This window comes from Melitaea cinxia, chromosome 1, assembly GCF_905220565.1.
Source record: "Melitaea cinxia chromosome 1, ilMelCinx1.1, whole genome shotgun sequence".
In the NCBI taxonomy this organism is placed as follows: Eukaryota; Metazoa; Arthropoda; class Insecta; order Lepidoptera; family Nymphalidae; genus Melitaea; species Melitaea cinxia.
The window spans coordinates 3,440,786-3,453,448 of NC_059394.1; the positions used below are offsets into that span (position 1 = coordinate 3,440,786).

The following is a 12,663-nucleotide window of genomic DNA, read 5'->3' on the forward strand; positions in this document are numbered from 1 at the left end:
GTTATTATTATTTAAATTTATAAAAATTTGACAAAAAACTAAGTAAAATGTAATTAAGTAACCTGTACCAGTAAAATGTAATTACCTACAAACTGCACGACGGGAAGCAACTTGCTTACAGTGTCTTAGTTTTGTGTTGGAGTATAATATTAATAAAAATGAGTACTTGAACATAAATACTGCATGAGTTATAAATGTAATTTGAATTTGCAGCTGTGAAGTTTGAAAGTTGTAACGAACTGTATGTTTCGTATATTTCTGTGAGATTTATTCACCGCAACAACTTATGTAGATATTTTAATTAAATGTATTTTAATAATTTTGTATGATAATTTATAGTTTATTCTTAATTTGTGCCCTTTCTTCCCGTGGGGGTCGTAAAAGGCGACCGAAGGATAAACCTGACCCAAAATCATCATGGTCCTGGAGAAGGAAAACTTCATTTGAAACCCGGAATGGGGTTTCCGTCAAGCATTCGTGGCATAGCTCTAAAACGCGAAAGACTCCTGCAGCCGAACTGGCTCTACACGTATCGACTCGTCGTTCCCTTGGGCCTAGCCAGTGAGGTAGAGAGGGTGGCGCGGAGCCTAGGTAACTCTGCGTTTTCCTGAAGAGTGACCTAGGCGACACAGTGTCTTTCTGACACTGGCTAAATCGTCTGCGATAGACGGACTAAAGCCAAGATCATGATGATGATGATGATGATGATTCTTAAAAATTCTATTAGTTAAGTATTTCAATAAATAATATGATTTGATAAGAAACATTTTGTCACTTAAATGAGACCAATATGTAACCATTAATTTTATTTTTCGTTCAATAAAAGAAAAATTGAGATAAACATAAAAACGAAAGACTAGAAAACAAGGAGTAAAATTTGTGTTAACAAGACTTAATGAAAGCATTACACTGAAAAATTTAATAAAGCCGACAAAGATATTGGTCACGTCAGCGACATTTCGATTCGTTCGTCGCAAAGCAATCATGTCACTGGGTCAGACCAATTTACCGGATGGAGTTAGGTTTGCCTTATCGATCATTGTTCGAGACGGTCGCTAGTTAGGTGACACTTACTTATTGTAAGATCGCGTTGACGTCAAAATTTGAGAAGTTTTTTTTTTTTACGATTTTCGTTTGATAATTTCGAGGTTGGCTCAGATCGAAAGATTTTTTTTTTCACGCTATGTATAAACGTTTCGGACGAGACGGTGTAATAAGATGGTGAAAATTGGAAAAAATAAAAAGAAGACGCTTACGCTGAATTCGTAAAATATTATTTCAGGTGATTTTAGATATGTCTTAAATTTACTTGGTAAAGACAAAAATACGTTTAAAAATAAATTGTTCCGGTTTAATCAATTGCGATTTAATAAAGGCTGAGTCGGAAAAGTCTATGAGTAAAAAAGAATGTACGTTATATATGTACCATAAAAATATATATGAAGACGTGACGCTTAAAATTAGTTCCTTTAAACTTAGAGGAAGTGAAATAAAGGTAGCGCAAAGTTGAGTAAAAAGAATATTTAAAAAAATATGCTGAATATCCAAACAATTAAAATTTACATTTGAATGCTATATACATTGAATGTGTTTGCAGGCAAACGAAGAAAAACCGACGTCAATTATATCGACAAGTAATACAACGTAGGTAGATAAAAAATTGTTAAGTAAATACGCATTATCGGAGATTACTCCAAAAGTTGTAATCAGATCTCGATGAAATTAAAAATCATCAAAATCGGTACACGAAGTAAAAAGTGATGCGGATTTTCGAGAGTTTCCCTCGATTTCTCTGGGATCCCATCATCAGATTCTGGTTTCCTTATCATGGTACCAAACTAGGTACGAGTATATCTCATTTTCAACAAAAAAAAGACGGAGTTATCCCCGAGCATACATCAAATATATATATATATATATATATATATATATATATATATACACGGTCGAATTGAGTCCTTCTCCTTTTTTGAAGTCGGTTAAAAATTGACAACACCATAAATAATACTTATTGAAGCTGTTGATTAAAATTTTATTTCAGAATTTTATTTCAAGCTGATATATAAAACTAATCACAAATGAAATAGAAAAAAAACGAATCAGAAGTATCAAAATTCTTAATTTAAATTTTCAATTTCGTTTATATTCAAACGCGTAACCCGATATAATTTGATGGAATTTACGAACCCGACTCAGAATAAATCATCGTAGCTTAGGGTAATGATGGCCTATATTGTTAATAGGTCTATTTGTGGCCTCCCTCCGTTATTATCGATCTAAGGCTGGGTTCGATGAAGCTCGGTGTAGTAATGTAGCTATTAGCGTTTTCTCTTATCCCCATAAATATATATAGCTCTGCAGTTGTTTACTTTTCAAACAAATATATTTATTTATAAATGAGTTTGGTATTTTATAACTCATCTGGAGAACTCGGTTGTAAAATAGTTTATTAATTTACTTTACTGAAAATTTTATAAATATTCAACGTTTTATTATAGTTAACATGATATTTTTTATTTCGTTTTAATCCGACTGTTTAAGGTTTGATATTACTTCGCTTCAACCAGTTACTGCGAGGAATTTGACACCCACAATCATTTCAAAAGAGACCTTACTTGAGATTAAAAAAAAGTGCGTGTGTACAAAGTATACATGTGAAACTTCTTTGAGAAAATAATTTTTAGGTCTCGATTATATTTATACAAATCTGAAGCTTTAGATTTCCGTTCCAGCGCCATCTAGTTAGTTTGCAATGTAATACCATCGATGTTAATGTAACAACATTTGTAGTTTCTATAGTACACGCTAGGTGGCATGGTTGTTCGACAAAAACGTTGCACATCTTCGTGACGCTAATATTACTATTATTGCGTTTCATTCGTAAGTTGTTTATACAATAAAGCTTTCTAGCAAGCAGCTTTGTAAATTTTGAAGGCTATTACAATATTTTAAGCTATAGGTTTTCGTAGAATATTCTAATTTTTTAATATTGTTGAGACAGTTCGAAAAACTCCAACAAAATCAGTACAATTACATTTATTTATAAGTTTACTCATAGAAATATATACTTTAAAAATATTTATGGAAATAAAAATCCAATTCGCAAAACGGCAGAAGTTCATCTAAAGTTTTCTTTAGACGAAGTAAAATCCAGAGTTTTATGCCTTAAGTATGGGGTAATTTCAAGTAAATCAAATTTTAAAAGTGGGATTAAATAAAAGAACACGTTAAACAAAGAAAAAACAAAACCGTAGCAGATTACATAAATTTTTCTTGCTAGGAGATAAACGGCGTAAAACTTGTAGTCCATATCTTTTGTGAATCTGAGCGGCGTTTATCGCAGGCTTATAAAAAATATACATAAAGCAAAATGTATATAAACTGTAAGAGATAAAAATTAAACCGCCTTTAAGATTGATTTGTGTCCATCTTTCATCACATTATTAAGAATAGCAGTCGCACTCATTAATTTTTTATTTTTTAAAATAAATACCAATCATGGACACTTAATTGAACACGCCATCGATCCAACGATTATGTATTATGCTTATTTTACAGGCAGTCTTTTTATGATTACAGATCGAAAGTCCTGTGACTTCTTAATGAAGCTATGACGTGATACGACGCTGACGGTATCTGTATATACTGGCTATACATTTAAAAACGTGCACTAATTAATTATTATATTGTGTCAATAAAACTTACACCTAATATTTACTACTTCCTTGTAAGCATCGGTCAGATTAAGAGACACTACAAGCAAGTAGGTATACTAACCATTTATAAGGCATGGCTTTCAAAAACAAAAAAAATTCATATACAACAAAAACTCGTATAAATTATTGAAATTACAAATAAATGTGTTGCCAAAGTACATAATTGATTCATTTACATTTCATTTTTATTTGCTAATACAGTTACTGGATCGCAAGTATTAAAACCAGGATCAAGGGGTCTACGACTTTTTGAAGGTGGCTTTTTGATTAATTATACTTATTTTTATTAATGACCAACGTTTAAATATTTTTCAGACAGAGATGACGAGAACAAAGCGGTACGTCGTTAAAAATGTAATTCCATTACTCAAACTCACCTTTTTCGCTTTAAAGAATATTTTGTAAATTAGTACGAAGTTTTTAGTACGAACTAAATGTGATTTTTTTAACTTAAAATAATCATTTTTAAATGTTGATAAGATAACAGCCCTGCGGTCACCCATCCGTCTGCCCAGCGATGTGATTATGGGCAACACACATGAGTTCACACCATTTTTGGTGCGAACTTGTGGAGGCCTATGTCCAGCAGTGGACTGCGATAGGCTGAAGTGATATATTGTGATATAAGATAACAGCAGCAGTGGGACAGCATAAACTGCTACAATGGCTATTCTATTTTATTACTAATAAAAAATAAAAAACAAAAAAAAGAAAATATACAAAAACTAGTCAACCCAGTGAACATATTCGCCACCATATTTTCGTTAATATATATATTTTTTATACAAACCTAAAAAACGAGCAGAAAGAAAAATCCTATTTGGTGTAGACGTTCCGAAGTTTTGCACGAACACAAATTTCGAGGATTTATTTTTATTTTTAGATATCATCATAATAAGCTATTAAAATGAACGTCATGTAGCGAAGCAAGTAAAACTTAATTAAGATAATTCATGACCCTTGATGTATGAATAATAGAGTTCCATTATTTTACACTAGCGAGGACTTTCTTAATTAAGTGCATTTAATGAGAAAGTTGAAGTTACATTTAATATACTTGTATGAATAAAAAATAATCAAAATCTATTTTAAAAATAAATTGGCGTAATTTTGTAGATTAATAGTTTTTTTTTTTTCGTTATGGATTTAATTTCATCAACTAGGGCAGACAAACGTACGGCTCACATGATGATAAGCGATTATCGTATCTTATAGACGCCTGCGCAAACAGCTACTACAGCCTGCAGTACCAGAAGCATCGCGAGCACGTTGCTGATCCTATCCCCAAACCTACCAAAAGCTTCCAGGAGTGAGTAGGGGTACTCACCACAGGAACACAATACTACTTGAAATCGGTATTAAGTAGCTGTGATTTTCTGTAAGGTGAGGGTCCTTAATCGGGCTACACCAGATTTTGAGCATCACATTTCCTGCTGTGTGCTATCCTAGTTACTAACATACCTTTTCAGATCTTAATATACCTATAAAATATTTTTGCTTAAAAGTTCATACAGTTAAATTTGATAGTTTCAATCATGTTTAAAAAAAAAACATATTTTAAGAAGGAAATAAACAAGAATGTATTACTAATAGATTGACTTATTAACCGTACTCTCAAATGATAAATTTTCAACGACATTTTAACATAAATCTAATTAACTAAGCAAGCAGGTTCTTCTAAGCATGACTTTGCTTGCTTGGAAAATGCACATTTTGTTTATAACAAATCTCAAACCATATTATTCTTCAATCTCGCAAAGAAGTCCGAAGGAACATGCTGAGTCCTCTTGCTTATTATGTACTCATATAATTTGCTAACAAGGCACAAAGGCATTACACGGAAGAATTGAGTCTTATGTAGACGTCTATCTGTCTGGTCTTAAGGCTCAAAATATTTAAATCTTTTGTGGGTTTAGTACTGTAGATTAAATGAAGAACGCTGGCAATTATATATTAAAAATATTAACGATACGATTCAGTAACACTCCACTGCTGGGTGCCTCTTTCTCCATGTAGGAGAAGGATCGGGGCTTAATCCACCACGCTGATCTAATGTAGGTTGGCGGATATATTTCCTGCTTGATCGTTATCAGGTGTATACGATAACAACCGAGACCAGCAGCTTAACGTGTTCTCCAAGGCACGCTTTGGAGACCCACAGGACACCAATTACCTTTAGTAGCTAACGAAACAATGAAAAGAAGTCATACACCAATTGAAACGAAGTTCCTTACGGCAGCCTTGACATTTGGCTGAGCGAGCGAACTGAAAAAAATGTGATACTAAAACCGTAAGAAAAATATATAGGGTAAAACCGGGATAGATGCCTCACTTTTTAAAATAGCCACCAAATTTTAAAAATATGATTTTTATACGAATAATTTTTATTAATGTAGCTAGCTCAATCCTTCATGTTGAATTATGACTATTTTTTTTCAACCTAGCCAATGCAGATTAAGCAGAAATTAGCTTTTCGTGAACCCTTTGTTTTGAGGATAGATGCCTACCTATATGGATAGTTGCCTCACCATGAAAATAGTGAGTAGGATAGATGCCCTTTAAACCGTGTTAACGAAAAACCAAAAACCAAATGTTAGGTTAGGCTACTCCTAAAACATCGATTGTCTCCAAGAAACATGGGCCATAGCAATGAAAAATTTTTTGTGTTTTTTTATGTCTTTTAATTGTTATAATTAGAATATAATTTTTATATCACACAGATTATACTATATATATATATATATTTTTTTAATTAAATTTTACAAGCATTTATTCAACAAAAGTATAAATTCTTAATTGTTAGTCTAAAATATTCATATCATGTGTCAACATGCACATTGCACAATCATACTTTCTCATCGAAAGCTGACTGTAGGTTTTCTATAGTCCAAGAACATACTCGAGCTCGCATTTCTTCCTTTTTTTTATATTTTCGTGGCATAGTTCTGCTAGAATCAGTAAAACATCCAAACATAAATATACCTAAATACATAAAAAATATAACAGACACAAAAAAAATTATACATATAAACTTACTCTGTATATGGTGAATGAAGGGATAGATAGTAACGATCGCTACCAGATGTATATGAAAACAGCCGGGACAGACAGCTTAACGTAATCTACGAGGCACAGTGGGGAGACCCTAAAGAATAGACTTACAAACTGGAAAGAAATATTTGTACAAATGCAAGCACCCCTTCCGAGCGGGAATCGAACTAGCAAACTCTCGATGTTTAGGAGCATACATGGCTGCATGAGCCACTGAGAGGTTGTAATAGAATATACAAACCCCCCCAAAAAAAAAAAACGAATTTAGGAACATAAAATAAAAAATACTCGTACAAATATATAATGATTTTTTTATTTATGAAAAGTTAATTTCAGAGCCCTTTCTGTACCTTTCATCACTCTGCGTCAAGTCTAAGGGCACCTATACCTCAAAAAATCAGGGCAACTATCCTTTGTGATTGGGATAGATGCCCACGTATTTTTTAAATAAATTATAAACAAAATAGCATCTATTTACAACTATATGCAGACTCAATGACCCAATATATAGACGTGATGAAAAATATAACGGAATTTATTACTATTTATAAAATTATACAACCTTAAATACTAACCTTTAAAACTTTGACGTGTTTTTAAATTTCGCCACGGAGAAAATTACACACACGATCCAAACGCGTCCTTGCCACACGAATATCTGTGGATATCCAAGGTACGGGGTGTCTTCGACTCCTACTTATGCGATTAATTTTTATTTGTGAGTTCGGGATGTTAGATTTTTAGAACATGAGGCATCTATCCCACTGCGGCATCTCTCCCGGTTTTACCATATAACGAAAGTGACGTAATATCAGTCACACGACTGTATAATACGACGTTTGTAAAACTAAAATATTACTAGTAAACTTTTATTAAATTATTTATAAATAAATAATAAAGCCATATGTTTTTTATTTCACTTAATAGTTTGAATTATTATTATTTTGATTTATTTTATTTTACGGTATTTGTTATTTTCTAAAATACTAAATTACCTAAATACTTTTATGTACTTATTTAAAAACCAATCAACAAAATTAAAAAAAATTCAAGAACTAGCAAATATAGATAAAATTCAACATTTTTTTTTAAATTGTGGTGCTTTTATACTATCCAAAGGAACTTTGTTCCGACCGATTATGTGGTGTCTTATGACACCACATAATTTTTTAAATTAAAATTACAAAGACTTAAAACTTAAAATTTTGAAAATTGATGTTTGTTTGTACGCTCAAATTTACAGGCTGTTAATTAAGACTAAAACGTTGCACTATGCAAGAAGCAGAATACAGCCATGAAGATCAACCGATTTGACAAGTATCGCAATTCAGGTAAAATCGGGAAGGACGTGGAGTTTTATTGTAGAGTATCTTTAACTAAACCTTTAGTAAAAGTAACTTAGTAGTAAAAGTAACTTTTTATATGGCCTATAAAAATCACCAGTCGTTTGTATGCGCCATCAGATCAGGAACAAAGACAAAGCGAGTACGCTCTTTATCTTCTCTTTTGATATGATTCTCATGCAAAGCAGGAAGATAATATAAATGTCTCTGCTTCTCATCCCTTTCATGATAACAACAGCACTTTCGAAAATGGGTGAAATTTGAATAAAATAATAGTTTGGAAATTGTACGGCACATGGTCCGAAAGGATAAGATGAAAGGAAATGACACAATGGAATTTGAAGAAATTTTTTCTAAGGTCACTTTATTTGATGGGCTCTTTGAGTACGCTCACTTTAATGTGATCCGGGTCAAACCTTCGAAATTGCAGCCGAGGATGAAGACTTTTCCATCTGTGAGGTCGTAGGATGTGTAATATAATTTTTAGTGCGTATAAAGTTGAACGATCGAAATTGGTGAATCACAAACAAATAACTTAATAAATAAAAGTCCGGGTTAAAATATATTGAGTTTTAATTGGAAAAGCTCACGTTTAATTCAGTTTTTTTGTGGCAAAATATATTTGATATATGGAGCACAAATTTAAACCAATTATACCCATTTTCCCGTGACTGACTTCTGCTGTCCGTATCCCCATAGAAAAACGATTCAAATGTGGTTTTGAAGCCTTTTTCGCATAAAGTAATTTTTTATTTTAATTTTGATTCACTTCTTGTTAAACTATATAAACAATATACGATCATTTAAGTAAGGATATCCCGAATTACGGCCATATCACATTGTAAGCAAAACTTAACGTCCTAATTGTTTACACTCAAAAAGGGTATCATAAACTATCTCATCATCATCATCATTACAGCCTATACAGTCCACTGCTGGACATAGGCCTCCACAAGTTCACGCCAAAAATAACGTGAAATCATGTGTTTTGCCCATAGTCACCACGCTGGGCAGGCGGGTTGGTCACCGCAGTACTGGCTTTGTCGCACCGAAGACGCTGCTGCCCGTCTTCGGCCTGTGCGTTTCAAAGCCAGCAGTTGGATGGTTATTCCGCCATCGGTCGGCTTTTAAGTTCCAAGGTGGTAGCGGAACTGTGTTATCCCTTAGTCGCCTCTTACGACACCCACGGGAAGAGAGGTGATGGCTATATTCTTTAGTACTGTAGCCACACAGTACATAAACTATCTATCATATTATTATACATACATATATAAATATAAAAATATCTTAAAACATACACACACGGTCGTCTGTTCCTATAATAAGCAACTTAATGCTTGTCTTACAGGTAACATCCAACTGGTATAGCTACATATTTTTTTAAATATACATAGAAATAATACATATATAAATTATAAATACAAATATTACACCCAGACTCAGGCGGGAATCGAACCCGCAACCCGCGGAACAGAAAGCAGCTACTACAAACTGCGCCAACGGGCTAGTCAAATTAAAATACGCTTCAGCCTGTAATATCCCACTACTGGGCATAGGCCTCTTTCCCTATGTAGGAGAAGGATTAGAGCTTAATCCACCACGCTGCTCCAATGCGGGTTGGCGGATATATTCCCTACTATGAGTAACGATCGCTATAAGGTGTGCATGATAACGACCGGGACCGACGGTTTAACGTGCTCTCCGAGGCACGATGGGAAGACCTACAAGGACTGCACAAACACCCAGACCACGGCAAACACCTGTATGGCCAATACAAATGTTTGTCATGTGCGGGGATCGAACCCGCAACCGCCAACGTAACAGGTACAATCCATGGCCGTAACCGTTGCGCCAACTCGGTGTCAAATTAAAATAATTTTCTTATTTTAATACACAAAGTATATTTTTCTTGAGTACTTTTCTTGGTGAATATTAAGATTACTCTAACGTATGATCCTCGCTTAGTTCGAAACTAAAGTAGAACCTTTTCCCAGAAGCGGATTATTTACAGAAACAGTACTTACGATTACATATATTTATTTAGTCTAAATTTTATCTGACAAATAAATAAATACTTTTATGTATTGTTTGTGCGACCCAATACGTGATGTACAAATAAAATGGAGATTTGAATGATAATAATTACGACGAAAATATTTATAGACAATACAGGTGTTTGTCTAGAGTCCAGCTGTTTGTATTGTGTGATTCCGCAATCTTGGATAATATTTTTTTAAGATATTTGATTTATTTTTATTCATCACTGAAACAAGCATATTTGGAATCCATCTCTAATAGAAGTTTTTTTTTTGAAGACCGTAAAAAGTATGTACCTCAAAAGATACTTTTTATAGTTTTTAAATGTGTTTTTTTATTTTTTTTTTATTAACGTTACTTGCATGCTTATATAACGGCTAACGATTCATAATTACGAGGTATACTGCTTATATTTTAATATGTGTGTTTTGACTTTACTATGTTAGATGTTCACAAATATCATTAGTTGCAAACAATATCACTCTTATGCTGTGTGGCTACGGTATTAAAGAATAAAGCCACCCTCTTTTTCCCGTGGGTGTCGTAAGAGGCGACTAAGGGATAACACAGTTCCACTATCACCTTGGAACTTATAAGGCCGACCGATGGCGGGATAACCATCTATCTGCTGGTTTTGAAACACACAGGCCGAAGACGGGCAGCACCGTCTTCCGTGCAACCAAGCCAGCCCTGCGACCACCAACCCAGCGTGGTGACTATGGGTAACACACATGAGTTCACGCCATTTTTGGCGCGAATTTGTGGAGGTCTATGTCCAGCAGAGGACTGCAACAAGCTGAAGTGAGTGAATATCACTCTTATACGATTCTCGTAGTTAGAGTCATAAACAAGTTCTCGTAGTTCCTGCCAGCATCCAATAGCCAAAACTACCCACAAATATGTCTATTTTGCGAAAATCAAATGATAAATATCACCCGTAATGGTAATAGAGCTATTATCCTAAAGTTCCAAAGACCCCTATTATTCTTAAAGGCCGTCGGTAAGTAAAGACGATATCGGCTGAGGGAATGTTTGCTCTGTTTTATTATTAAATACTATTGCTTATTGCAGTATCAATGAATAAGCAACACGGAAGAAGACGGGATAAAATATTTATTAATTTTCTGTGGTATGTTTTACTTTCAAGGAATTTTAATTGTTAGAACTATGTAGGTTGGACATTTTATTTTTGCACAGATGGTAAATACATTAATACGAGTATATGCGTCATTGTCGAAATCACTTGTACTATAGTGGAGCTATTGAAATATATAATTGTAATATACCATAACAACATTATTTAGTGTTTATGGTAGAAAAAATTAAATTAGCCCTTTTTTAATTAGTTGCGTTCATCAAGTCACTTGCTCCGCGTAATAGGGGCGGTGGCAGTAATTAGGAACACTAACTCACACCTGTGTACTATCAACCAAACGACTGCTACGACTTTGTGGGGTGACGAATAATTACTAGCGCAGACGATCAACGTAGACTTCACTTATTATATATGTACATATTATGTAACTTGGTATTGTTTGGAATATCACTCAAAAGCCTGTCATTGAAGAGAAGGATTGGTTGGTTGGTTGAATGATGGATAGATATAGATGGATATGTGGATATAAGTATTAACTAATATATAATTAATGTTTAAGATTCTATTCGTCATGAATTTTTATATTATGTATGTCTCATTAAGTCCTCTGGAAAAAATCGTGTATAAGTAGACTTCTTATTTACATCTAAAATTTAATTACTTTTTAAGCAATTGTATATTATAGCATCATATTTCAGTATGTCTGCAAGAAAAATTATAATTACAACTTACTAACGCAATTGACACAGCGTATTATGAAGCTATGTAGTTCTTACAGTAAGCGTAGACATTTTTCACGACACATTGGAAAAGTGGCTGTTAGAACTGGCTGTGACACTTACTATACACAAAGTGACAATCACTTTAAATATATTTTTTTAAATATTTTTGTTTTGTTTTAAAAGCCTTACAATCCGCTCATTCATATAAAATTACCATAACCCTAAAACCCACAGATCCGTAACGTAACTTTGCCATACCCATAGTTCCGTTACGTTAAGTAACTTTTATTAATTCTATCAGGGTTTAATGAATTCGAACACCTCGTAATTAATTTCAACATAATTTCTGCTGAAAGCAACTGGAGTAAGAATATTTCTAATATTTAAAAATATTCGGTCGAGTCCAAGGTTCACAAAAAGACATGGAAGTATAAAAGACGATCTCGCCGATATGATTTGAATAATACAAATAGTTTTGAAATCGTACCGTCCTCCGTGAGGTGTATGTAAAGGACTGTATTACAATTGGCCCTTTTCCGACCCTCGGGCGAAAAGACGCGATTTTATATTTATACATGATGCGTGAAAACGTTCAAAAAGTTTTCGTATACATTTAAGCAAATCTTTTTAGCGTAGCAAAATGTAAGTATAGTAAAGCTTTTGATATTAGTTATTGATAATTTGGTGTCTTTGTAGTT

The 12,663-nt window shown here is 33.5% G+C and overlaps 1 protein-coding gene across 1 annotated transcript in view; it reads right to left on the minus strand.

Moving 5' to 3' along the window:
* LOC123654733 (syndecan-like) overlaps positions 1 to 12,227 on the minus strand; it is a 36,846-nt gene extending 24,619 nt beyond the window's left edge. Inside the window, exon 1 of the mRNA XM_045590647.1 lies at positions 12,180 to 12,227. Within this exon, the coding sequence (XP_045446603.1) occupies positions 12,180 to 12,227 (48 nt within the window). The remainder of the gene's footprint in view (positions 1 to 12,179) is intronic.
* Positions 12,228 to 12,663: the final 436 nt, after the last annotated feature.